Here is a 27,792-nt window from a genome sequence, read left to right on the forward strand (position 1 = left end):
TTCGAACCTTATCAACCTGATGACACCCCCATCAGAGCCTGAACCCTCTCCTGCATGCATGCATTTAAAAATTCTTCTTCCCCTGCTCTTTTTTTTTGTTGTTGTCTCCCACCCTGAAATTTGGGGCAGCTTGCATGACCTCACTAACTGGCTGCGGACTACCCCCTGTTCCCCTCCTCCTCGCCTCTCTCCCTCCCTCTCCTCCCAGCATCTAAATGTGTGGTAGCTGCATAGAGCTTCTTTCTGTCCTCCTACACAGGCAGGAGTGAGAGGCCCCTGGAGTCACCGGCACTGGGAGCCACGGCAGAATATACGGTAAGTTTTCCAGTCCAACACACTGGAATATGTGGATGGGGTTCTGGAAGATGCTTTCGTGACTCTTTGGGAGATTATTTAGGAGTTGTTTTCACTCATAAGTTTGACTTTTAATATCGAATACAAATGGTGAGTTGGGTTTGGAAGAGCTTGCCGTTTTAACAGGATTTTTTTTCGGTGCCTCCAGGGTTTCTGTGAAGAGGCAGCTTTCATTGGTTTAAATTTGCCACTACTTTCGTAAGGAGTTCTTATTTCAAGCATCACATCATTCTCAGCATTTTTAAAGTTTGTCATAACCCTGGTCAATGTCGGTTTGAAATAATCTTTGAATTTTACCAACGTTGCTTCTGATTGGATGGGATGTTAATGTTTTGACTTGAATCTGACTGAGAATCTAAGGGAACTAAAGATTATGGTTGGGATGGCAATGACGTGTCCAAAGCTGGAAAACTTGGAGCTCCAAATGTAAATCATCAAAAATATCAGTGGAAACATGAAAAAAAGCAACACTTATTAAATGTTATTAGAATATTTTTCCATTGAGTTCAGAGAAGGTTGTCAATATATTTCTGAGATTTTTCCATTAAAATCAAAATTATTAGTTTTTAAGTGTATCTTAAAGACCGGACGATCCCTCCTTAAAGATGTTTTGTTGCCTTTTCCGCTGTCTTCATTTTCCCACATTGAGTCTTTAGTCGTCATCCATAGCAACTGATTCTGGAGCTCATAGATTTGATCACTGTCTAATTTATTTTTCGGCGATGCTGGAAAAAACTGGCAGAGAGCGACATCCCGTCGCCATGGTTACGTTAAACTAGACGCGCACGCGCTGTGAATTGTAATTTCCAGATTTTAACTCTTGAGCTGACAGAGGCTTGGTTGAAGCCAAAATGCCTTTACTGCTCGGTATTGTTCACATTACACTCTTCAGTTTGTAAATGGACACTCCCGGGTAAACGTGCGACACGTTCGGGGAGCCGCCGGAACACGTCCTTGATCTCTGACGCCGCCCTGTACTATATGACACACCTGTGCGTGGGTTGGTGTGAGCACGAGGCGTTTGCTTTCCGCCCGTCTCACTGTACAACAGACTGTGTGTGCTCCCAAACACAGCTTGTACAGTACGTGTCGGTAGCCCCTGCGTGTGCTCACACACTTCCAGGCGTGTTTCTTAAAACCAGAGGCTTCAGACGTGAGTTCCTTCACATCCCCTCGACCAGCTATGAGTGCCACTCTGTGTTTCCTTGTGCGCGCGCATATCAATGTCAGCTCTGTTCTGCTGCTGGGCGAGAGGAGAGTGGGCGGACAGGGGTGGGGTGGGTCTCTGGTTGCCCGCCTTGTGTTTACCTTGGCAGGGTCTCACCATCCCGAGGCCCCGCCCCCTTCCAACCCCACCTACAGTTCCCTCCTGGAACAGACCGGGGCTTTATGCGGCCCTCCAGGTCGGTCGGGAACAGAACATACCACCGTGGCAAACCTGGGGAGCAGCAGCCACTACGCGCGTCTGAATGGGCGCAGTGTGGCGCGGCAGCTGATTGGCTTGACCTGACCTGCTGGGGAGAGTAACTCCCAGATGCTGGAGCCTGTCACACCGTGCTCTCAGTTAAAATGATGCGTTCAAGCACAACATGAGATCTGGTAAGTCTCATGCTGCGAAGATAAAGAGGCGAAAGTTTTTGTTGAGTTGGCTACAAAATGTGGGAAGGGCATGTTGACCCAGCTTTGTTAATGTCGAAAAACCACACTGTTTCGGAATTGCGGTGATTCCATTATGTAAGAAACGCAATTCAAATCACGTGAATAAGTCTGTTCACAGAGAAATCGTCAATAAAATGCGCTGGCTGCCATCTTCTTACCACTTCCTGTCTTCTTCTTCTTCGTGGTTTGCGACAGTGGCAATATCCGGCTGTTGATCGTGTGACTTATGGGATGCGGAAAAAAGTGTTTCTATTGCAGTGTTGCAATAAAACAATTCCAGTTTCGATGCCACCAAAAAGAAAACCTGCCTTATGATAGAGTTAAAACTTTTTACCAAAAAAGAAACCAAAACAACAGAAGATTTTTTTCAAAATTTATGTTTCCCTTCAGTAAATTTATTTTCCAAATAATTGCCATTTACCAATTATGTGGTCAATGGAAACGCAAATTATAATATATTGTATGCTGCATTTTACTCACATGAATTTGCTAAAATTATTAGGCATTAAAAGTATTGACATTACAGTAGCTTTTATTGGTGATGTAAAGAATTTCAAATTCTTTCAAAATTGAACTCTGTTGATTTTAAAGTCTGTTAATAGGCATAAGTATTATTTAAGCTATTTGAATGCTAGCTTCAGGTTCATTGGTTTTTACACGTCTCTCTGAGCCTGTGAATGAGCTGGGGAGCCTTCTGCAGGCCGTCTCCGTCTCTGTGAATGGGGCATAATGATGGTTCAGTTGAGACCTTCTGCGGTTTTAATATGTCTGAGTGTGCTGCGCGTCAGAGCTGTGGAAGGTTGTGAGAAATGAGCCGTGTGCTAAGCAGGCACTTGCAGGCGTAAGGCTGTGATGCAGAGGTTCACTGAGGCGTCAGCTGGCGGCCGGGTTGTCGGATTTTTGTAACACCTCCAATAAAAGCTGACGAAGAGAATGACAAATTCAGAGTGCATTGCCGCTCAAAAGGACCAGGAGTCTTTTCCAGTGTCAATTTTAAACAGACTGCTGAGTTTTAAGTGAAAAGGTACACAAAAGCAAGAGATCAGAAACTTCCCAATCCCTTCAATTGATGACATTAGCATAGCCTTTGTAGAGTAACACGCTAATGCACTAATTCTTTATAACATGCTGGCTTATTTAGCTACTTAGCCAGCAAACAAAAGAAAAAACAAATCAATCTAAAAACCATTTTTTATTGGTTTTACAATTTTCAGCAAATGAAGTGCATTTGATTTAAAAAAAAAAAAGTTCTTCAAGCTATTCACAATTTAGCTTGTACCATAACTACACAGCTCTGTGTTTGTCTTGTATTTTTTGAAAATAAACAAAAGTGCAAAACGAAAATCACTTAGACCCAAGAGTTTCAGAACAGCCACATAAATCATCCTCAATCCTCCAATTGTAGCTCGCAGTCTCCAGGAAACAATCACCATACGTATCCAGCCACTGTACTCTTCAGTAAGGAGACATGTTCTGTGTTACAGAGATGACCATGTTTTGGTGTGAAATGTGGGAATCAACCTTGGAAAAAAACTTGTGAAAAGGCTGGTTGGCAGGAAGCCTCATATCCATAGTGAAAGTAAGTCCTTTACCGATATGGACCGAAAAGAAAGAATTTAGCATTCCAAAATACAGATTACAGCTGGCAAAAGCACTCAAGGACGAGCCCGGAACTTCAAAAGACACTTCCTGTATGATAAAACAAAAAATGTACGTGTTTGGCTATGATAACCTTTTACATCATCTTTGAAAGAAGAAGTGGGATAGCTGCAAGCCTGAAAATATCAGGTGAGCTTTGAAGTACAGGGGCGGGAGCATCGTGGCTCCAGGACCATGAAGTTCTGATTTCCTGTAGAAATTAACAAGCAAAGTTAAAGGGTGTGTGAGAGCAAGGGGAGTCACAAACATGACTCAAATAGGCCAGTTCTGTCAGGAGGAACCGCTCGAAATTCCAGCAAACTATTGTGAGAAGGTTCTAGAAGGATGATCCCAAAAGTCCGTCCGTCCATCCGTCCATCCATCCATCTTCTTCCGCTTATCCGGGGTCGGGTCACGGGGGTCGCAGCTTCAGAAGGGAGGCCCAGACTTCCCTCTCCCCAGCCACTTCCACCAGCTCCTCCGGGGGAATCCCAAGGCGTTCCCAGGCCAGCAGAGAGACATGGTCCCTCCAGTGTGTCCTGGGTCTTCCCCGGGGTCTCCTCCCGGTGGGACGTGCCCAGAACTCCTCACCAGGGAGGCGTCCAGGAGGCATCCTGACCAGATCCCAGAGCCACCTCAACTGGCCCCTCTTGACGTGAAGGAGCAGCGGCTCTACTCTGAGTCCCTCCCGGATGACTGAGCTTCTCTCTCTAAGGGAGAGCCCAGACACCCTACGGAGAAAACCGTTTTGTATCCGCGATCTCGTTCTTTCATCTATGGTCATGACCCAAAGCTCATGACCATAGATGAGGGTGGGAACGTAGATCGACCGGTAAATCAAGAGCTTTGCTTTTTGACTCAGCTCTCTCTTCACCACGATGGAGCGTTAAAGCGCTCCGCTTGACGCCAATCCGCCTGTCAATCTCCCGCTTCCTTCTTCCCCCATTCGTGAAAAAGATCCCGAGATACTTGAACTCCTCCACTTGGGGCAGGACATCCCCCCCTGACCCGGAGAAGGCACTCTACCTTTTCCAGCTCCAGACCATGGCCTCGGATTTGGAGGCACTGATCCTCATCCCGGCCGCTTCACACTCGGCTGTGAACTGCTCCAGCGAGAGCTGCAGATCACGACCTGATGAAGTTAATAGGACCACATCATCTGCAAAAAGCAGAGATCATTCTCTATCCCAAAAGTCATTCAGTTTAAAAAGCAATACTACCAAATTTGTGAGAAAATGTATGACGTCTGACTTTGAAGAAAGTATTAAAATATCTCTCTTGTCATTTTGATTATCAGCAAGTTGAAGTAGTTGTGGTTATTATAACTGACCCAAAGCAGGAAAAGTTTAGTCTGATTTCATGTCAGCCTGAGGAAATAAAGGCTATGTGTCCTTTTATACAGTGTATGTATTTTCCTCTGTCCAGAAACACAAAACGGGACATTCATTCCATACCAAACACCACTTGACATTTTATTTCCATTTTGCCTAATTAGCCTGAAGCAATATCCAAACACACTGTACGGTATTCTGGATCAAAAGGAATTTAACATATGAGCACAGGAGCTGGGAAAAAAACCAACCTTAATGTTTGCGCATTAATTTAACATAAATATTTACCACAATAACTTAGAGGAGAAAATAACAGGTAGTATACAGAAACCTTATGTTGAAAAACCTATTATCCAAGTTCATTTAAATGTTTTCATATTATTATTCCTTTGTGTTTTTCTCTTTGGCCCCTTTTCTTTTATGGTACATTATTAACTGTCCTTTGAATGTTCGCTTGGAGAGTAGAAACGCTCATTCACTCTTCTGGTTTTATCAAACTGCCTGCCTTACACGAGTCAGCTTTGTGCCTTGTAAGAGCATCCTAGAGCATCCTGTGGCAGAGTTCTCTGGCGAAACTGTCTGTGTGACTATGTGAAGAAAGACAACCCTCTTTTCCTTGTTATGATAATAAAAAGCAGCTGAGAGGTGAGAGCCGGTGGAGTTGACAGTTGTTCTCCATGTCTGGCTTCTCTCCCCTCTTCTGCAAAGAGTAACTTGTGTCTCTGGTTGATTCCTTGGGAACCAAAATAGACCCAACACCTTATACGTGTTGAATCTCTTTTTTTGTCCATTTTGATAATCATGCAGATAATCACTGTTGTGTATTTTTGTATTTGTCAGGTGAAAATGACAACCCTCCTCCTGCTGTGTGCGTCTTTGCCCATAATCTTGGCAACAACGGTACTGAAAGACCCTAATGGTGAGGAAACACAATGTTCTGCCTGTAGATATTGCATGTCATTGAATCAATGTCTTGATTCAAAGGTGCTTTGTGAGATCAGCCTTTTCACCAATATACAAACCAAAATTCAAATTCGATTAAGATACAATTAGCTGGCATTTTTGTAAAGACAACAGTTTCTCTAACAAATAGAAGCACAACCTAGTTCGGTGGTGTTTCGCCATGTATGATTTTGTCACACAAAATCAGTTGAATAGACTCGCAGGACACAAACAATAATCTCTTTTTGAATTAAACGTGAACAAGTAATTGCTTTGTAAAATGTTTGCTTCAATATCTATACGTTCAATAATAAAATAACCATGCAAAATTTCGATGAAAGGAGCAACGTAGTCTGACTCTTGTAGAAAACGTACTAGTGAATCATTGATCGTCGTCCTGTGAGCCACAAATGGCCTCACAGTCCTTTTCCAAAAGTAGCTGTATCATGTATGGGTGTGCCCAAGTATATATTTTTTCCAAACGTTGCTAATGGTTTGAGAGCATTACTATCAAATGGAAATGAAACTAACATTATTAATGAATGAATACTTTGTGTCGTATTTAAATTTCCTTGTTTTGGACGATTTTAATTTCTTAGTGAAAATATTTTTTTATAGTTCTCATTTCCTTGATTTCTGGTGGTCAACTTTCTGCTACTCTTTAATAGTGGTTAGCACATAAAGTAGCAGTATGTATTAGTCTATCAAAATTATTTGGAAAGGTTTTACATATTCTAAGACTGAGGCTGTGCAGCCAACTCTCAAGATGGTTTTTGTAACTGTTAACTTTTTACTCATATCTAAACACGGCTGTGTTGAATTGCTAAGATTTTTTTTTAAATCGCCTCTTTCTATTTAAAGAAATATAACTTCACATGGCCACTAGCATCATTGACATTTTTCTCCCTATTCTTCCCTAACACAAACTTTCTATAGTACATCTGACTGCACTCCTGATCACTGCACAAAATGCATCATCTATTTATTTTTTACCGCAGCTATAGTTGGCTCATTGCATGTCAGCATCCCCGTTGAGTTGCCTCTCCGTCCACTGCTGGGAGGGAAGGTAGCTGTGCCATGCTACTTCCGAGGAAGCACTGTGAATGACCCAGGAGCGCCCACCATCGCCCCGCTACCTCACAGAATCAAGTGGACCTACATCAGCAAGGAGAAAGTTAGCCCAATCCTGGTAGCGTCGGAGGGGAAGGTCTATGTGGAGACAGAGTTTCTGGACAGGGTGACATTGGTTGGCTACCCGCTGGTTCCTACTGATGCTACCATTGAGATAACTGAACTGAGGTCCAAAGACTCTGGTACCTATCGCTGCGAAGTGACCCATGGTATTGAGGACAGCTCTGACGTTGTAGACATCCAGGTTCAAGGTATGCTTCAGATTTATACAACTTTGTTCAGTAGAGCATAAAGTTTCATCGATCACCCCTACATACTTTGACACAATGCTTCTAGAAACAGCACCCGTGTTTGGTTGGTGGTTGATGAGGACGAGTGAAACAATTAGTTGGAGAAAACGCTTGTCATGGGAGGGTTTACCAGAAATTATGACATTGACTCTCTATTTCTTTACAGGTATTGTATTCCACTATCGTGCCATCTCCACCCGCTACACCCTAACATTTGAAAGAGCCAAAGAGGCCTGTGTACAGAACAGTGCCACCATCGCAACTCCTGCACAACTCCAAGCCGCTTACGATGACGGATACCACCAGTGTGATGCTGGGTGGCTTTCAGATCAAACTGTGAGGTACACTAACTATTACCAGAGTTTAAGAGACTTGTACAACAATCCGCTTTCAGAATGGCCACAAAGTCATATTTGTCTCTATTCGGTGCATTAATGATTAGTTAAAAAAATATTTAGAACGTTATCTCAAACCATCAGGGTGACCAAAATTTCTGTTCTCTCCAGGTATCCTATTCATGAGCCCCGGGAACCTTGCTTTGGAGATAAGGAAAACTTTCCTGGAGTGAGGACCTATGGTGTTAGAGATGTCAATGAAACTTATGATGTGTACTGCTTTGCTGAGAAGATGTCAGGTATTCTTAACAAACAAGGGCAATCTTTGACCTTTCCAATCTAAAAACAAAGGCATATTTTCATCTTATTTCTCAACTCTCTCTCCAACCAGGCAAGGTCTTCTACTCCATGTCCGTTGACAAATTTAGCTTCTATGAAGCACAAGACCAGTGTGTCAAACTGGGAGCGAGGCTGGCCACCACTGGAGAGCTATACCTAGCCTGGAAGAACGGCATGAATGTCTGTAATGCTGGCTGGCTGGCAGACAGGAGTGTACGCTACCCAATCAACATCCCCAGGCCTCAATGTGGAGGGGGGCTTGTTGGAGTAAGAACAGTCTACTTGTTCCCCAACCAAACGGGATACCCCTACCCAGACTCTCGTTACGATGCAGTCTGCTTCCAAGGTTGGTGATTCTCTGTGAGCAACTCTGGATTTTCAAAGGAGTCAAGAGGCTTAAATATAAATAATATCTCATTTCTGAAGTGTTTGATATCTATGCAAATGAGTAGTGGGTCTTCTGTTCTAAAAGTGTAAATATCTCACTGTCCTGACTCCTCAGATGACGATGAAGGTGAAGTGCCTGGTAGGACCACACCCTTCCCAGTCATCCAGTTTGCATCTAGCGCTGTGCCCCTCCCGACCCCACCGCCTCCACAAGGGACTGAAGAAAGCAAGTCTGGAGGAGTAGTAACTCTCTCCCCATTGCCACATCTGTCCAGTGAAGATGTGACCATGGGTCCCACAGGTAAACTTTCTATAATGAATGAAAACAATGTTTGGAACATCTTTGTTTTTTAAGACATTTTCTAGAAGAAAGAAACATAACTGTGCAAAAACAGGGCACATGCTGATCTAAGGAAGTTTTATAGAAAAGCTTCATTGGGTTGACTCTAATGAAGGCCATAGTACCGCAAAGAGAGAGAAGTGTCCCAAGAGAGAACAGGGACATCCTCAATGTAGATCAGCAGCTGTAGTCTAATGACTTCTGTGCTTCTAATGTTCTACAGTGTATGTAGGCCATATAACCAAAAGCATAATTTATGATTCTGAGAATAGGACACCTGGCTTCCATTCGCAACTGCTGTCATACTTAAATTTGTAATAGAAGTACTGGGAATATGGCAGCTTTCTCTGCTTTGGTCAATGTCCTTGATGATAAGAAGTTATTAGATTAGATCAAAACTGTTTTGATAATGGGGAGTAATACACTAAAAATGACATTAGCAACTGTAGAAATTCTCGGTCTGACCACATTTCTCCCAGCTGAAACCACTAAGAGTGTTGCTGCAAGTAATATTTTTCTAAACTTTTTGCCTAGTACCGTAAAACCAGTGGTTCTGTGTCTTTCCTCTGTCTCAGTCGCTAACTGGTTGGTCCTACTGAGCCTGGTTCTGTTGGAGATTTTTTTCCTGTTAAAAGAGAGTGGCTCCTTTACATTTTTGGCAGCACTTGCTTGGGATGGTCAAAGACAACGCAGTGGCCTCAACCTTAAATTATTTTTCTATCAACTGGAATTATAGGATCAACTGACTTTGATTGCACCAGAGTAGTTTGGATCAATTTTACTATTTATCATCGTATAAATAAATTACATTTCAAGAATTTTAGAAATTAGAAATGACATAACATCCTCTACTGGGAGTAACTCTAGATAACAGCTTAAGCTTTAACGAACAGATCAATTTTGTCCAGAGACTAGGATTTTTTTTTTGTCAAAAATGGCGGCAAAAGAGTTTCTGTCATTTGGTGACCTTGGAAATAAAAAAATAAAAAAACCTCCATGCTTTCAGCTCCATATGCGTTCATTACATCCCACCTTGGCTATTGCGGTTGTCTTTATGTTGGCAACGGAGTGACACAGATTGTCAAAACTGCAGTTGGTCCAAAAGGCTGCAGCTCAACATTTAACTGACACACACAAGCCAGACCACATTTCTCTGCTTCTGGCTTCTTTGCATTAGCTGCAAATCTACTGCCTTCATAATTGATTTTAAGATATTTTTTTTATTTATATCTTTCAATCGACTGGCTATTGGTTATTTCAAAGATTTTTTTTGTAAACTATATTCCATCCTGAAGCTAGATTACTGAGGTTTGTAACAAATCAATTCACCTGACTTGAATGTTCGTATGGATAAAACAGTCCTCTCAGACGCCATTTTCTTCATTCCTCCTTCTGTCCTAGGTGTGGTGTTCCACTACCGACCCATCACTGGTCGTTACACTCTGACCTTTTTGGAGGCCGAACTGGCTTGCCGGACCATCGGAGCGGTCATCGCCAGCCCCCAGCAGCTGTACGCAGCCTTTGAGAAAGGCCTGCACCAATGTGACGCCGGCTGGCTGCGCGACCAGTCTGTGCGGTGAGCAAGACAACCAGGACGTCAGCTTGACAAAGTCTCCACAAAGCCCATTTCCCCTTCATACGACTCCGACGTCGTTAGACTAACTTCAACTTAATCAACGAATCAATGAAAACGTTCGCATTTATTTTGCTTTTCTTGCCCAGGTATCCGATTGTGTCACCCAGAAGCAACTGTGCTGGTAACCTGCTAAACCTCCCAGGAGTGAGGTCGTACGGCCTGAGACCAGCCAGCGAGCGCTACGATGTCTTCTGTTACGTGGACGGCTTAAGAGGTAAAAATCAAATATCAAATATTGGTATAAATTAATGCTCTAATACCATACTTCTAAGACAAGTTCAAGTAGTGGTATGCTGCCAAAATCTTGGTATCAGTTATCTGTGAGGTAAATATGAAGGAGTTTAAGCTAAAGTAGAGATAATAAACTAACTCCTTTGAAACCTCTCAATAGGAAAAACCTAGCAGATACACTGTGCTCTATTTCTCCAGAACTGCACATGGTTTAGTTACTCTGTTATGTTAGCATTGAAAGCTAAAACTGTATTTCTCTGGATTTTGCACGTTTGTAGCTCCGTAGAAAAATTTTTTATTGCATTTTTTTAACACAAGGCAGCCATATACAGGAAGATTTTGATATTGAGGCTGGTGAGACCTCAGACTTTGCCATTTAGAATCCTAACTTCAGGGGCATCAGTGGGTTATTTATGTAAAGCTAAAACTTGGAAATGTTTTCTTCTAAGATAAGGTGTTATGCACAGTCTGCGCCAATGAAAAATAGCTTTAAGACTTAACACAGAAACACTCAGTCCTGTTGTACTGCAATTAGTCTTTCCGTCGCTCGATAGTTTGAATTTACTGAGGCAGTACTTGTTATAAAAAGTTAGAAATCCAACATGCTAGTCAGGGACTTGTACAGATGGATGCTAGGTGGTGCTACAGATCCCTTCTGAGATCTTTAGTTTTTGTTTCGTTGTGTTTCTTTTTACATTGACCGTGTGTGTCCAACTGTAGCATTTTCTGCTACATTTAAAAGCCGATGTTACGGATGTTACACAGTTTTGTAAGTTGCCCAACAAGGCTGGTTGTAATAAACCTCACACTAGCCAACCGTCCACACCACTGATGTTTAAATTAGTAGGAATGAATTGTCCATAAACTGATCTACCCAGTCATTCCTAAATCCCTACATGCGTCCCTTTGTCTGCCAGGTGAGGTCTTCTTCACCACCGACTACGACAGCTTCTCCTACGACGAGGCCGTGCAGCACTGCCAGAAGCTCAACAGCACCCTGGCCACGCCCGGGCAGCTGCACGCCGCCTGGAGACAAGGACTCGACAAATGCCGGCCAGGCTGGCTCATGGACCGCAGCGTCCGCTTCCCCGTCACAACCCCCAAATCTTACTGTGGGGGCGGAGAGGTCGGGGTGCGCACCATCTACGCCTTCCCCAACCAGACGGGATTTCCCGACGAGCATTCACGCTACGACGCCTACTGCTATAGAGGTTGGACTTGGCTGGGTGTGGTTTAAACGTATTTTATTTATTTTTTTATTTAAAAGGTGAAAATATGATGAAAATAGAAGTCCGATGAAGAAAGGTGTGATTCAAAATTGTAATTCATCTCAAGAATAAAGTCTGTTTTCCTCCTTTTCTTCTTATGTTCAGCTCAAATTCCAGTCGATTCCCAAACTCCCATCACTGTCTCCCAGACGACAAAGCCTAAAGATGTCAGCGAGACTACAACCGTCAGACCGGTTGACATTGCTCATACCAGTGAGCCAAAAAGCGAGAAAGGCAAGGCCTTTTTGGTGCATTTTAATAAAGTGAAACTGAGCTTTTTGAACACGGATATTTGTGTTGGAAATGTTTATATCATCTCTTTGCATTGTCTTTTTGTCTTCTAGATAAAACTGCAGTTGTCTACAATGAAACTGCGGTGAATATGACCGACGTTGAGGTTGTCAAAGAAACTGTTGTTACTTCTGTACAAGTTGCTCCAACAGGTAACGCGGCTCAGAATGACAAAACCATAAACGTCTCATTATGGTAAAAGCTTGAATATTTCTGAAATTACGTTCAAAGTAAAGACAAAGACGTCAGGGCTGAAAAACGTATCACGACGTAAATGTTTTGCGTCGGTCGGTATTGATAATTGTTGATTAGTTTTTTTGCTTTAAACGTCTGAAATATTGCCAAACTGCTGACAGGAAACCAAACTGGTGTCCTGTTTTATTCGCAATTTCCTCTTGAGTTATTGTTCTCATTTTCTGCCCACTTTCTCAACGCTGTTGATTTTTATTTTCAAGCAGCTTTGAGGCACGGTGGCAAAACCTTAAACTGCTGCTGCTGGTAGTTACTCAGCACGTTGTTGCTAGGCAACCAAAGAGTGAACAAGTTAGTCGGTGCCACCCAGCTAGCTCAGCTGGCATTGAGAGATCGATGCCTAAAGCCTTTCCTCTCCCTACATCTCCCAGAATGCTGTGCGGTTCTGGATCAGAGCTCAGTGAAAATGATTGGATATTCAATGTGACGCATTATCCTGATTGTCGCGATATATCTACTGTTATTGATTTATTGAATCGACGAAGAATAGAAATCTAAGAATCAAGTCTTCTAATCTCATTTTTGTGTCTCCATCCTGTTTTACAGTGACAACCGTTCTCCCTCCTGGTTCTGGTTCCGCTGACCACTCACCCAGTGGGGAAACCTCTGGAGAACCTTCTACCTCCACCAGCAGCGGTGACACATCCGGATCAGGACAAAGCGTCACGTTCAGCGGAACACCCGATGTGCTTTCCGGCGAGCAGTCGACCTCTGGAAGCCACAAGGAACTGAAGAAGGACAGTACGGTGTTCATCACATCTAGAGATATGGGGAGCGCATCTGGATCTGGATCCGAATCTGGATCCGGATCTGGCACCGTTATAGATGGATCAGTCTACAGAAGTGGAAGTGGGGACATCAGTGGCAGTGGTGATGACACAGTGGTAACCTGGGTGGATGAAGAGCTGGTGGATTTGTCAAAAACCCTCAAGAATGGCACAACGATGCAAGAGCTTGGCCAGGGAGGGATCGACACCAGCGGGGGATCAAGTGTTTCTGGATCAGACGATGTGTCTGCCTCCGGCTCGGGCGGGTTTTCTGGCATTTTGTTAGTCGATAGCAGTGGGATTGACCTGACACCCCAGCAATCTGGGGAGCAAGAAGTGTCTGGATATCAGCCGTCTGAATCGGGGTACCCCAGTGGTGTTCTCTGTGGTGTTTCCAGTGGTTTTCCCAGTGGTTTTCCCAGTGGTTTTCCCAGTGGTTTTCCCAGTGGTTTTCCATCTGGCATTTCAGGCAGTGGCTCTGCCTCCGGAGACCCATCTCCAAAGCACGACAAAGTCGTCTACCTGACCAAGGATGACATGATTGAAGTAATCACAGACATTACTGAAGAGGGGCGCGGTGTGGTGGAGATAAGCGGGGAAGGCAGTGCGTCAGGACTCCACCCTGAACTCAGCGGCACTTCACCTCAAACGTCGGGAAGCGGAGCGACTCCTACGACGGTTTACGTAGAGTTTGTACCGACTCTTGACCAATCCGGGTCCAGGGACACAGCTGAGGAGAGTAGCACCGGGTCTGCAGTTCATTCAGTCGCACCAGAAGCAGTCTACGCCTGGCCAACGACGGCTCCGTCAGTGTCCGTAGTTACTCCGGCTGTTGTGGAGCGTCCTGATGTGGATGGAGGTATGAACTTAGGACCAATACAGTCTACATGCTCACACTAAACTGAGCAGCAGGAGTAAACCGTTTACGCTAAACAATTCTTTTCCAAAACACGTTTAGCTATGAAGGGCTGTCCTGAGGACTGGATGGAGTCTGGCGGCAGATGTTACAGACACTTTGACGATAGACTCACTTGGTCTGAGGCAGAGCAGCGCTGTCAGGAGCTCAGCGGCCACCTGGTCAGCATCGGCTCGCCACAGGAGCAGCAGTTTGTCAACTGTGAGTAGCCGTCTGACAGCCAAGTTAGCCTTCATGTCATATCTGACGGAGAAGCAATCTGGTTTCAGAAGACTGAACGAAGCTAAAAAGGCAACAGTGAGTGTTAAAATTAGAACTCCCAGTGTGATTAATGCATAAAGTTTAAGGTATTCATGTTACATAAAGTAGTTTAATTGCATTACCTATTTTGACCTAAAAGCCTCTCTCCTGCCTGCAGAGGGCTACCCGTTCTCACCAGAGCGGTTTTGTAATGCAGAGTCGCTAATGTGAGTGAAAAGATGAGCGAGGAGAGTCACTGGAATGCACACTGGCATATTTTGCTTTTAAAAAAAAAACACAACGATGGACGCTTGCATAAAACCAGTGTAGCCAGTAGCCCGCTTATTGCAATGATGAAATGTCCTTCCAACTAAGCACAACCAATTTGTAGTTAACATTTCTAAATTATATTTGAAACACAACGACTTGTTTTTAGACTGTCCTGAATGTAAAAAAACAAACAAAAAAAAAACTGGAAAACTGAGATGTTTGCTTTTAGACGAGAAACGATTTTCTTTAACATTTTTAGGACAACGTATATTTTTTTACAGCGTATAAGCTTACAAAGTTGAGCATGGTGATCAACCTTGATTAATCACAGAGATAGAGTGTTTATTGTGATTAATTTTTTTTAATCGATTGGCAGCACTAATAAAAATGTGCAATTTGAGTTTTTCACATGTTGATCGATGTAATTTTAGCTGCAGATGCATCATTTGCTACACTAAAGGAATGCTGCTATTGTCTATCAGGCAATACATTTTTAAATTGGATTTTTAAACATTGGAAAATGTTTGTTTTCCAATTTAAAAAATGAATTGAGTTATTTGTTTATTTGCATCTTTAATGTATTTCTATTGCAAAAAGAAGCTTAGATGGGAAAAAAAAAATTTTGAAAGTTTTTTTTATCCGACTAATCGTCAAAATAATCACTAATCGGTGTTAGCTCCAGCCCTACCTTGTCCACTTACAGCTGTCTAATTGCCCTAAATTTTGCCAACTTGTTTATTCACAGCCAACGGCGACAGTTATCAGTGGATTGGACTTAACGACAAAGATGTGCAGAATGAGTTCCGCTGGACAGACGGCAGTCCAATGGTGAGTTTGACTGAACCGCTGCGCTGAGTCGCAGTGAAACCGTTAGCTAGCTTGTTAGCGTAGCTTTTGGAAACGCCGATGAAACGGCAGCGACCGCAGGTCTTAATCTGACGCTGTGGTCAGTCTTTCGAGAACTGGAGGCCCAACCAGCCGGATAACTACTTTGGTTCTGGTGAAGACTGCGTGGTGATGATCTGGCACGAGGGCGGCGAGTGGAACGACGTGCCCTGCAACTACCACCTTCCTTTCACCTGCAAGCTGGCACCCGGTACGCCGACTGGTCACAAAATCACCCACCCACATCCAAACATATTGCATTAATAGTTAATTAAACATTTAATACATTTCCTTTTGGCAATGGCTAAACCTTTAGTGATTAGGATTATCTTCCCTTTATTTTTTTTTTTTGTTTTTTTGTTGTTGTTTTTTACAATGTTTGTCAATTTTCTTTCTTTTTATTATTATTATTTTTTTTTTTTACAGAGTTCTGAAAAAAATCCCATCTTTTTAAGGAAAATTTTGTTGTTACATTTAAGGGCCCCTTTAAGTGTAAAGGGGCCCTTAAATGGTAAATGGCCTTTTGGTAAATGCGGATGAAACTGCACTAATATACTCCCATACTGTACAAAAATAAAACATCTTTATTTTGAGCACACACAAAAAAAAATCTGATTTTAAAAGATTTCCACCAAATCCCTGTTGGTGCACTTACTTGCACTCCAAAAATTTTAATTTAAGGTAAAAGTAGCTGAAACATTTAAGCAATGTATTATAGGAATGTATAGTTTACTCCTATTTAAAGTAGGACACACAAGAAAGCTTGAAATTTAATCAAATAAGGCAGATGTGTGTTTGTCGGGAAAATACTAAACTTGTCCATCTGTACAGGTAGACAAATAAAAAAGAAAAAAGAAAGAAACTGTTTGAATAGTGCAGCAAAATCGGTATCCAACAGGCCACTGTTTTTTTGTTTGATTTTTCAAATGGAGGAATTTTTTTTTTTTTTTTTCCAGCCATAAACTAGCAAAGTTTGCTAAATGCTTCAAATTAAATTTAAAGGATCAAATATTTCTGGCTTTTTTGTTGTTGTTGCGAATCTTTACCAGGAGTGCCGTTAACCACATATGTGTTGCATTTGTACAGTAATATATCAAACTTGTTTCTATTTTACATCAGTGACGTGTGGAGCACCCCCGGAGGTGAAACACGGCGCTCCGATGGGCAGCAGCAGAGGGCGCTATCCTGTCGAATCTGTAATCCGCTACCAGTGCGACCCGGGCTTCACACAGCGCCATCTGCCTGTCATACACTGTATGGAAAACGGAGAGTGGGAAAAGCCACAAGTCCAGTGCATAGAAGGTGAGTTTCAAAGGAAAGCTGTGTTTGAACTTTAAGGGGGACGGCGTGACTTGGGCTTTTTAAAGTGAGTCAAAATAAGAATCGTGTATACTGTTCAATGAAAATAATGCCTGGGTTTCTCTCATCCAGTTCACTAAAGTTCAGGGTTCACAAGACGGAAGTTCACTGCTGTATTTGAAAAAGGAACAAAGTCAAACGCTTCTAAAAGTATATAGCTCCACCTGGAGGAGCCAGACAGACGCTGGCTTATGGGAGATTTTGTCTGCACGCTTTTCCTGTCGACAGTCAATAGCTACGTTTCCATTCACCATATAAGTTTGACATTTCGAAAATATATTTGCTTAATGGAAAAGCGCCAGTTTCAAAAACAGCCAAGGCTTTGCCGCTATGTAAGGTGTCACTTCTTTTCTTTTTTTTTCCTTGGGGGGGCCAATCTGCAGTGGAAACACTTTTTTTCCAATCACACGAGTCTCGTGATCAACAACTGGAAGTTGCCACTGGCGCAAACCACAAAGAAGACGACGAGAGGAAGTAGTCAGAGGATCATGTTGTTTTTTTTTTAATGACTTACGACGCGGAAAAAAAAACTTGTGTGTAATCTCAATTGCGTTTCTTTTTTAATGGAAACACTGCAATTGCGAAATTGTGGGGGTTTTTCAACATTAGTGGAATATCGACGATTTTTAGCTGAAACAAATTGTCCAGGTTTCCTTTCAAATACCTTTAAAAGGTTCCTAATGATTCAACTTGAATACTATTTGTTGTCTTTCAATGTATTATAATGGAAAAATAGTCCCCTGTATTTTGATTTCCTTCTGGTAACGTTGAGGATAGTGTGTTGGGCTGAGCATCTGAACAGACAGAAACAAACCAACAGCAGGCAAACTGTACATACATTAGAAATCTGTGCAGAAATATTCACCTCTGATCCTGCAGCTTGTGAGCTACACTCTCCACAACCGCCACTCGCTGCAGAATCAGCCTTCAGGTCTTTTTAGTGCCTCGTTTTTTGTTGCTGTTGTTTTCTTTCTTTGTTTGTTTGCTTTTTTGTGTGTTGTCTTGCTTTTTTTTTTTTTTTGTGATGTCATCAGTATGCGTACCTTTTCTTCCCCCAGCCGGAGCCAACAGTAACAGGCTACACAAAAGGTCCCTGAGGAGAAGAAGTAAAGGTGTCAGCAGCCAACAGGAGCAGAGGGAACTGCTCTGAGCGGGACTGAAAGGACAGAGAGCCACAAAAGAGCCTTCTTCTAAAGAAGCATGGACACTAATACAAATGCCAGACCAAAAAGATAGCACGCCCTACCCCTGTACATACACTCAACTAAAAGCACATTTAGACGATGATTTAAAAAAAAAAAAAGTCAAACAAACAAACAAAAAAAAAACCCCTGATGTCTTTGAATGTCACCCTGCAACCTCTGAAGGCTCATTTCTCTCCAGTTTATGACTCAGCATCCTGGAGCTGAATCACTTCCCTTTCTGTCGGCACAAAGTAGGGGGAAAAAAAACTCCTTTCAAGAGGCTGAAGAGTAACATGCAAAGAGAGTAGAAAGTGTTTTCAGTTCACACTCTTATTATATTTTACCATATTTTTCTAGATCTGCGTCTCTTAGATTTGGTTGTAGGTGTTAGATTTATTTAGGGGCGACGCGGTGGACGTCGACTTTCGGTTGCGTCGCAGGCGATTTGGTTTCTGTGTCGTCGTTTCATCTGGAGTAAAATGGAGCCTCTTTTGGTCTCGCCACAGCTGTAAGCTCGACGTCCACGGTGCCGCCGGACCAACTCGCTGTGAAAACGCGACTCAGACGCAGCCACCCTGGATTGAAATAATCGGCACGAATGCACTTTCGAATCTTCCACCCATGTCTGTGCTAATCATTTGAATCCAGCGCACCTTATCCGACGGAGTGTTAGGGCCTCGCACAGAACAACAAGAGAAAAAGAAAAATTACAAGAATAAAGTCTTGGTATGAAAGTAGTCGGAACATTACGACTTCTGTTAAAAATTCTGGTAAAAGTGTTTCTGTTAATATTCCGATTTTTTCCTGAAACATTATGATTTCACGCTGGTATCATTTTGACTTTATTCTTGTAATGCTACTACTTTATCTTCATAATAAACATTGTTTTTGTGCGTTTCGTTAGCGTAGCCCTAGTACTCGGTTGTACCCTTAAAACTGTATTTAAAAAAAAAAAAATTAAATTCTGGGTTTTTTTTTTCTTTTTCTTTTTTAGAAATGGCAGGAAAACTGCATTTTTATAATTTAACAACAAACTCCAATGTATAATTTGCGACAACACAAGGTGGTGCACAACAGCAACAACAACAAAAAAAAGAAGGATTATGATACAATTGTTATTATTTTTCAAAATAAAAGGCTTTCCGTCCGTCTTCCCACCAAGCCTCACTGTCGCTAACAAAGGCATCCCCTCACCATAATGCTGCCACCGCCACGTCTCACTGAACGGATAGCCTGCTCCGAGCAGACTGAAAACAAATGCACGCCACACTTTTCAGATTTGCATTCCTAATAGATTTTTTTTTTTTTTTAAACATAGAGAATTCTTCTAAAGGAGCCTGGACACTTTTTTAATCACTACTTTGAGATACATCGAGGTTTGTGATGACAAAAATGTGAACTACTCAGTGAACATCTGTCGGGTCTCTTGGAAATGTTTCACACACTCCTTATTTATGGTTCCTCAGCTGCGAACCGGTGCCTTTGTTCCTGTGGTGAGAACACCAGCATTTGCTCTGGGACGAGTTGCTCACTGTAAATATCCACCATGTTATTTTATTTTTTTTCTGAACAGCAGGATCTGTCCATAACCTGCGCAGTTGCAGGCAGTTTTAACTTTTTGTTTGTTTGTTTGTTTAAATTTTGATTACATTGATGAGGTTTGCAGGGCGGTTGAGTTGTTAGAGCCAGCTGTACGGAGAGAGAGGAGGATTTCATGTTTTCATTAAAGCCTGTAGCTGGAGAGCGGGTGTTGCTGATATCGTCGTATCTTCATTTTTAAGGATGCATTTTTTCAATTTTTTTTGTGAGGCTGAGGCATTTAAGGTCAACGTTTGCGTCAGCCATCAGAGAAGAGAACCGATAAAAGAGACGAGTCTATTTGGACGTAACCGGGGTTGGCGAGAGTCTGTTTGGAGGGTGGTGCAGTTTTATCAGGGTGCCTCAAGATACTGGAGGTAAAAAATAAATAAATAAATAAATAAAAGTGTTATCAGTGTTTTTGTCTGTTGCTGGTTAAGAAACACCTCAACAAACTAACTAAACATAGGTAACTACTGCTGGGATCTGGTCCAGACTCTGAATCCTGGACCAGATCACCCAATAAAACATTGGCCTTATTTTGTCTCAGTGGTTTTATTTCTAATTAGTCACCGTGACGTTTTAACCTCACCAGATCGTGCGGTTCTCGTCTTTTCCTAGAAACGGTTTTCCTTGAAGTTGCGACACTTCAGGTTAGACTGAAGCACAAACCGGACTCTTACTTGTTTGTTTGTCGTTTCCTTTTGCCTTCCTGTGCAACTTAACCACGAAAAAATAAATAAGTAAAACAGGTAATAAATGGCTCCTTCATCGGCTGCCACAGTGACTACCTTCATGGCGGCGCCGCCCGTGAACAGAGCCACTCTGTGTGGACGCGGCGCTGCGTCTTTGGGGAGAGGCGTGCCGAGATGTGAGGTCATGCGTAGCAGCATGTTTACACCGATTTAGGTTGTTTATTCATCGTTCTAGTCACTGAGGAAAATGCTGTAGATTGAAATATAAAGGTGTGTTCAGTACAGGTAGGTATAACGTTCCTCGTCCTGTTTTATTTTGGAAGCGCCGTGTCCTCTTTACTTTCTGTTTTCTCTCGCTCCCGTCTCTGAGCTCCTGTTTTGTCTTTCTTTCATACAGATGATGATTGGATATTCTAATCCACTGGATTAACAAAATGACTTGTTTCCCCCCCTCACAATTGTAACTTTTAATCTTTGAAAATTAAAGTCAGAATTCTGAAATTAAAGTCAGAATATTGTGTGTTTGAGCCACTGCAGAAAGAAGGGGAAAAAAATGGAGAAAATGTTCTAGGAAAAACAAGGACATTTCTGAGCTTCTAGTTGAAATTTGCTAGAGAAAAAAACAAAACAAAACAATTCTGAGAAATTTTGTAGAAAAAAAACTTGAAAATTTGAGTGAAACAAATTGCCAGAAAAAAATCTCAATTTGAGAATCTCGGAAGTTATCTAGCAAAAACTTGAATATACAGCATTTCCAAAAGTCAGAAATTTTCAAGTTTTTTTTTCTAGAAAATTTCTGAGATTGATCTAAAAAATTATGAGTTTGTAGGTATAAATTTAGTGTTCCTTTTTCCACCCTGATACACCTACACAGAATCCTGAGGAAAACGTCGGACCAGTTTTTTTTGTTTTTGTTTTTTTTTTTTAATTGGCCTCATTCTTCTTCCGTACTTTGACGGTGAGTTGTGGCCTGTTTTGTGTTCCATTCCTAGTTCCTGGTTCTGTGAGTTTTGTGAAGGGGGAACTCGGAGAGCGCTGGAAATTAGGAGCATCAATCAAATTAAATGTGTGCCACAATTTTGTCATCTTGTTTTCATTTTTCAAGCAAAAACAGTCAATATGATTAGCATGGAGTTGGGCAACTCCAGGCCTCGAGGGCCGGTGTCCTGCAACTTTTAGATATATCGCTACTTCAACACACCTGAGTCAAATAATGAGGTCATTAGCAGAACTCTGGAGAACTTGACTGCACTTAGGAGGTGATTCAGCTGTTGGATTCAGGTGTGTTGGACCAGGGAGGCATATAAGAGTTGCAGGACACCGGCCCTCCAGGACCAGGACCGCCCACCCCTGATCTAGAGCTAAAACAAAGGGGATAAATGAGTTTAGTAGAATCTTGATTAAATATATTTGCAAGTACATATTTACAGAAGTGTTTTTATTCATAGAAAATATCACAAATGCATAGACAATACAAAAACAGGGCATGCGTTTGACAAAAACTCGGATTCTTCTTTTACAAGGTGATTTTCTATATTACATGAACAGAGGGGTTTTGTCATTCGTAGAGCATCGTTCATTAATGACATGTGCTAAATTAATTCTTTAAAAGACAGCGCCCATATAGTCCCCAACAATCACAGTGTGGAAATCTGTGGACCAAAGGTAAAACTGTAACAACATCCTGTCAAGCAGCTGCCACTGACTGGTGTTAATGTGAATGATAAAAGCAAGTATTTGTAGTGCTGCTCCGAAAGCTGAGGTGGAAATTTTCCACAAAGAAGATGTAAACATTTCTAGTTTTTTGGGGGGGAGGGGTCGGATGATTTTCTGAATTGTCCCAGAGGTGTTTCACCAGTCATTGAAATAAAAATCTTTCAAAGGTCACATTGTCTGTTTTAAAAAGTAAAGCGATACAGGAACTGTCGACTTGCCTATTTGGATGTAGGTTCGTTGTAAATCATCTATCGGTAGCAGTACACGGCAAATTTCATGTGTGGAGCCGGGAACCCAAAGCTACGCACCCCTGGCTGTGACGGGCCACAGTTAGGCCTGGCGTTTGTGATGGGGTAACGCACGCTCCCGTCGGCCAACCAGCCCGCGTCGCAGCGGTCCAGTCCCTTCAGCTTCCAGGCGGCGTACAGCTGGCCCACTTTGGCGACCCGGCCCCCGTCTCTGGCACAAGCACGGGCTGCTTCTGTGAAATTCAGCCGTCTTGGGTAGTTTAAGTGATAAACCATCCCTAGAGCAGAGAGAAGCGTGATAAGCAAAGAGGATCATCTGTAGTTGCAGAAACCCGGCGGGTTTCCATACCGACCCTTCATGGAGGCCGAGAAGCAGAAAGCGTCAAATCGGTGGAAGAGGCGGTGTTTTGGTCCGTAGCTGCGGAGTCCAGGAGCCGAACTTTCACCTCCGCAGCCGTGCCGTGGGGCGGTGATGGGGTACTGCACGGTGCCGTCGGCCAGCCAGCCGGCGTTGCACCAGTCCAGCCCGTCCTCCCAGGCCGAGAGGAGCTGCTCAAACGTAGCCAGAGTTGCATCTTGGTCCAGGCACGCTTGCTGGGCACCAAAGAAGTTCAGATGGTAGCGTCCCTTCGGAGAGTGATAGGGGAACACAACGCCTACGAAGGAAAAGCAGTTTACAACTCAAATCCTCACAGGTAAAAAGAGCCTAAATGAATCTCACAAACAATCCTTTTATCATCAAATCTAGAATTTGCTGATGCAGTCTGCAGACTGCCTGAATTCCTCAGGTTGATAGACCTCAAAGAGACTATATTAACAGGTGGTTATCATGCATCGTTTATCGTGATAAATTTCTTATTCTGGTCATTTTCATATATCGTCACGATAAATTCAACATTATGATGTTTAAAAACTCCAAAGCCATCAGTATTGTTGGGATTGTTACTTTGCCATAAATGTGAAAATATGATTAAATGCAAGTATTGTGCGCATATTAGTGATTTAAACCACACTTCTTTATGTGACTAGTGTCCTAAAATGCTGTGCCATTCAATCACAGTTTTACCAAATAAGAAGTAAATAGTTCTTATTATCACTTTTATCGTAATCACAATTTTGCCACAAAATTTTTATCCCCCAACAGAAGATTATGCTGCGTTCCAGTTACCTAAAAAGTAGGAATTTGGAGTTGTTTGACATCAGACCCCAGGTGATGGCGTTCTAGTTAAGATGTCAGGATTTCAACATGGCGTCGCACATAAGCAATGTTTGCAAATGCTGTTACAAACACCATTTTAAGCTTTCCGTCCCATAAGCAAACGCCACTTTAAATTTCTTTAGTTTAGAGTCACAGACACAACATGTAACACAGTGGGATTTCCAACTGGGAAGAGATACAGTGTTGGCTCATTATAAGCCAACAGAAAGAATATCAGATACAGAGTTGCTCTTAATAATTAGTAATCATATTTACATACATGATCAGATTATGATTAAAAATCTAACGTTACTCATCTACTTCATCTACACTTTCTTGAAAAAAAACATTAACACTGAAAACAAACACTGAAATTGAAAAAAAAAATCTAATAAAGGAGCTTTGAACATGTTTTGCAGTTACAAATCTTTTTCTTTAAGTTTCAAAAACTATTTTTCGGTTCCAATTAAAGATACTACGGCCCCAATTGAGCGCCGTACAGATGAGCCGTGGCTCTGTCTGCTAGCCTATTACAGACAAACAGTCTCTGCTTTGTGTTTACCTCAATAAAGTACATTAAACTCAAGTGTGTCTCACCCCTCAGCTCCAGCTCCACCGTCACGCTTTCATCCTCTAGGCCATCGATCACTTCGCAGCGGTACCGCCCGGTGTCGTTCAGCTGCAGCTCATTTATCACGAGAGACATGTCCCCTGGAGCCGAGCGACGCAGGCGCACTCGGCCTTTGAAGCTGCCGTAGCTGCGATGGCGGTTGCCCATGGCGACCATAACTTCAGTTTCCAGGGCGAAGGCCTCGTTCGTGGTGATGGCGTTGGCGGGTAACCAGGACCATTTGACCCGGGTCCTGCGCGGTGCGGTCAGTTCGGGTTCATAGCGGTAGTGACAGGGAAGGGTGACGCTGCTCCCCCCGGTGGCCGAAACCAAATGCTGGGGCGATTCCACATGGAGGCGAATCCCACTGAAATAAACTGTTAAGATGGGGGGGCGGATCAAAACACCAGGGTGTGTTCAGAGCTCATTATGAAGCATTTTTATGTACATGGACGGCTTTCAAAATCCAGTAACTTTAAACTACATTGGCTGCTTTTTAATTAGTTAGTATTAAAGAGGCAGTAGCCTATTATGTGTTTTCTAGGCACATAGTACAACTTTATAGCATAATCAAGTAACTGAGCTAACTTAAGTTGTTTTTAAAAATGCTAATCATATCAAACATGACTAAAAACAAAATTTACTTTGGAATTTAAAGCCTTGAAATTTGGCCTCTGTCTCTTTGAAACTTTTCTGCTCTTCATGAAACTCCGCCTTCAGGAAGTCATCACATCATCGCTCCTCAATTAACCATTCAGCAACATTTTTACCAGCGTCATTGAGAGCAGCTCCTATAATGAGCTCAGCAGATGCACAGCTCCACCTGGGGTTTGCTAATTCGTGCTGGCTAGTCTGAAGGAGTTTCTTGGGGGAGTCCTGGCGTACGTCTGCTGTGAGGCAGAAGCTGTAGAACTGCAGTTCTCTGAAACTGTGTCTCGAAGGCGGAGCTAGGTCCACCCAAGCATTTTACACAGCTGAATGGTTGCCACATGAGATTAAAGGATTTCTCAAGTGTAAAGGCATGAGGCCTTCAGGCTCCATTACACTCATTTTGACAGTTTTATGGAGACTATTAAAAATTATGCAATCACAATATTTTCACTGAATCTTTGCTTTGGTTTGTCTGTAGAAATCAGTTTCCACTTTGAAAATAAAAGGTTTTATTTTTAATTTAATTTTTTTTTTTTGGGGGGGGGGAGGTCAAAAATGTAAAATTCTGTTTAATTTTACTTAATTCAATTTGGAAAAGCAATAAAAAGAATAAAATATCCAAACGTTGATTACTTTTGATAAGCATGTTAGAAGAACAGAATGGTGAGGTGTTTAGTTAGCTTTTAAAAAGGAGTAAATTACCATCCACTAGTGTATTTGAATCTGTTATAACTCTTGCATCTAGCAGAACTAATATGTATTGAACAATAGTTGTTTGTTTTCCTTTTTCATTTTGTAAACAAAAAAGTTGATTCATTTTTAATTTGCAGTTGTTAACTGAATTGTTTTTCTTCTTTGCATTAGTCTGTGAGACAAATCGACGACAATAAGGTTTCTCTTGGTTTTGACTTCCTGCTGTGCAGACAGACATATACTTTTGACACAGACTGACAGAGAGTTAAAACATATTTCCAGTGATTTAGAAATTGGTAGAATGGTCTGACATTTTCAAGATGTGCTCAACTCTTTTGTGCTTCATAAAGCCATAATATAATTGCTTTGTGTCTCTAGAAAAGTTTCAGAAACATAAACTGAGGGGGTATTTAGGGGGAAATGTGGATAAAACCACATCCCAAACACATAACTAACATGCAGGAGAACAACATCACTCACTGGAAAATTGTTTTGATTACACTGAATGACTGCCTGAGCACCATTAATTATAGAGTACTTTGTCTTCCCACCTCCAGGTCCTTTCCAGCCTGCCGTCTTATGATCTGATCAAAGGTTGCCTGTAGCTCACCTGACTCTCAGACAAAAATGTGCAACGCCTTGTTATTTCATTTAATCAAAGAGCCTCAAAAAGCACCTACTCTCCCCGTTTCCATCCCCGTTGCTGATGTCCTGGTAGTGAAACCCGTTGTTGTAGCCGAAGGTCCTGCCCTGGCCCCAGGGCAGCAGCAGGTACAAGCAGGCGGCCAGTAGGGGGCGCGAAAGGTGCAGCATGACGCCGTCTACACTGAGGGGAGGATGGGCGAAAATAACACTCCTCTTTACTCAACTCATTTTTACATCATTTTATGGCATACCCATTAATTTAATGCAACAGAAAGAGATAAAATAAATATGAGAAGTAAAATAAAAATTAGCATCAATGCTTGGTTAAAGGGGTAGGTTCTGCTTGTTAAACTGAAAACAATGAACCAACATGAAAAAAATACATGCATTTGCTTATAATTTATCTCCTGTTGTTATTCTATCAGCAGTGAGTAATGTGAGTATAGTGAAACAAACAAACACATAACCTTATTGGTGTATAAAATTATACTTAAATTTTGTATTTATAAAACCTAATATATATTTTAGATTCTTACCGTTTTACAAATGACAAAATCAGGAATAGTAAATAAATAAAAAGGATACAGCCAGTTCAATTAGACAATAAACGAGGCTTTATAGACGCAGCAGGTAGATTAGGTGTTTTTAAGCTGGACGCATTTCTTGTCGCAGGTCACTTGGACGAGAAATACATCGCAAATGTAGCTAGAACTGCTATAAACATGTCATTACCACCCATAAAATGTATTTTTTGAAAACAATTATGTTGCGTTATAAAGTAGCCTCGGCTTTTACCCTAGTCCACCAAATAGTAAACCCCATTAAACATTGGTTTAAAGTACAAAACGTGCCAAATAGGTGAAGAACGTAAAAAAATAAAATAAAATAAAATAAAAATGAAGTCCGTCGGTGTGGAAATGTCACTCACAGATAAGAAGCTGTCCGTCCCGAACGACTTCTGCTCAGTTCATGTCCTCTTCATCTTCTGCTGCGTCTCCGCTGCCCGGACAGTCCTGCCATCCGCACGAGCGCGCGCTGACGTCACGAGCCCAGGCATCCCCTTTGAAGTGGTGAGAGATGTTTAAAGCGTGACCTTACTTACCTTTCACGCGCCCCTGCACGTTCACCAACTCATACCTTTGAACACAAACTGCACTGACGACCCGAAGGGGCGACTTGTTCAAAAAAAGGTTTTACAGCATAAATCCAGTTTTTGACAAAGAGGCTAGTAAAATCAACAAACATCGGCAAAAGTCAAATTTCAAGCTATTTATATCCCAAAGTCCAAGAAGTGCACGCAAATAAGATAAAATTCATTGGTTGGTATTTGCAAAGAGTGACCAAGTTTCCAAAATTACTAAATTTATATGACAAAAATTGTGTGTTCTGAAAAGTTTGTCAAGCTAAATGTGGTATGAAACTAACAGACTCTTAGAAAAACAATATCATACCGACAACTCAAACATGGTGGCAGAAGTGTGATGGTCTGGGGCAGCTACAACAAGAATTAATGCCATTTCTGTTTTATTTTGGTCCTGCACTGTTCATAAAAATAAAAAAAAAAAACATGTCCGAACCATATGAGCATAAGATCTTTAGTAATTGACACAAAACCACTTTGATCCAAAGGTGAGAATAAAATTTTCCAATTATGATATTGGACCTGGCATGGCATTTCTTGGACATCCAGATCCTGAGAGACCAGGGAAAAGG

The 27,792-nt window shown here is 42.0% G+C and overlaps 2 protein-coding genes across 7 annotated transcripts; one reads left to right on the top strand and one right to left on the bottom strand.

Moving 5' to 3' along the window:
• The first annotated feature begins 11 nt into the window (after positions 1-11).
• acanb (aggrecan b) lies at positions 12-20,162 on the top strand. 3 transcript variants are annotated; one of them, XM_044125522.1, is made up of 19 exons: positions 12-315; positions 5,823-5,901; positions 6,923-7,306; positions 7,512-7,686; positions 7,852-7,979; positions 8,072-8,365; positions 8,522-8,707; positions 10,148-10,322; positions 10,469-10,596; positions 11,531-11,824; positions 11,987-12,115; positions 12,226-12,324; positions 12,971-13,567; positions 13,616-14,050; positions 14,150-14,308; positions 15,363-15,445; positions 15,569-15,713; positions 16,622-16,804; positions 17,920-20,162. In XM_044125522.1, exons 2-19 carry the CDS (start codon positions 5,829-5,831, stop codon positions 18,009-18,011), a joined length of 3,759 nt encoding a protein of 1,252 aa, XP_043981457.1. In that variant the 5' UTR covers positions 12-315; positions 5,823-5,828; the 3' UTR covers positions 18,012-20,162. The 3 variants fall into 3 exon arrangements, with proteins under 3 accessions (XP_043981457.1, XP_043981454.1, XP_043981456.1); XM_044125519.1 differs by having other exon boundaries at positions 12,971-14,050; XM_044125521.1 differs by lacking the exon at positions 12-315 and adding an exon at positions 3,468-3,592 and having other exon boundaries at positions 12,971-14,050.
• A 1,576-nt stretch (positions 20,163-21,738) lies between these two features.
• Positions 21,739-27,136, bottom strand: hapln3 (hyaluronan and proteoglycan link protein 3). 4 transcript variants are annotated; one of them, XM_044125523.1, is made up of 5 exons: positions 27,008-27,136; positions 26,115-26,260; positions 24,078-24,467; positions 22,636-22,938; positions 21,739-22,560 (listed from the first exon to the last, which is right to left on the bottom strand). In XM_044125523.1, exons 2-5 carry the CDS (start codon positions 26,245-26,247, stop codon positions 22,283-22,285), a joined length of 1,104 nt encoding a protein of 367 aa, XP_043981458.1. In that variant the 5' UTR covers positions 26,248-26,260; positions 27,008-27,136; the 3' UTR covers positions 21,739-22,282. The 4 variants fall into 4 exon arrangements, with proteins under 4 accessions (XP_043981458.1, XP_043981459.1, XP_043981460.1 ...); XM_044125524.1 differs by having other exon boundaries at positions 21,752-22,560; positions 26,115-26,255; XM_044125525.1 differs by having other exon boundaries at positions 21,752-22,515; positions 22,599-22,938.
• Between the last annotated feature and the right edge of the window lie 656 nt (positions 27,137-27,792).

Source organism: Gambusia affinis, linkage group LG08 (assembly GCF_019740435.1).
Source record: "Gambusia affinis linkage group LG08, SWU_Gaff_1.0, whole genome shotgun sequence".
NCBI lineage: Eukaryota > Metazoa > Chordata > Actinopteri > Cyprinodontiformes > Poeciliidae > Gambusia > Gambusia affinis.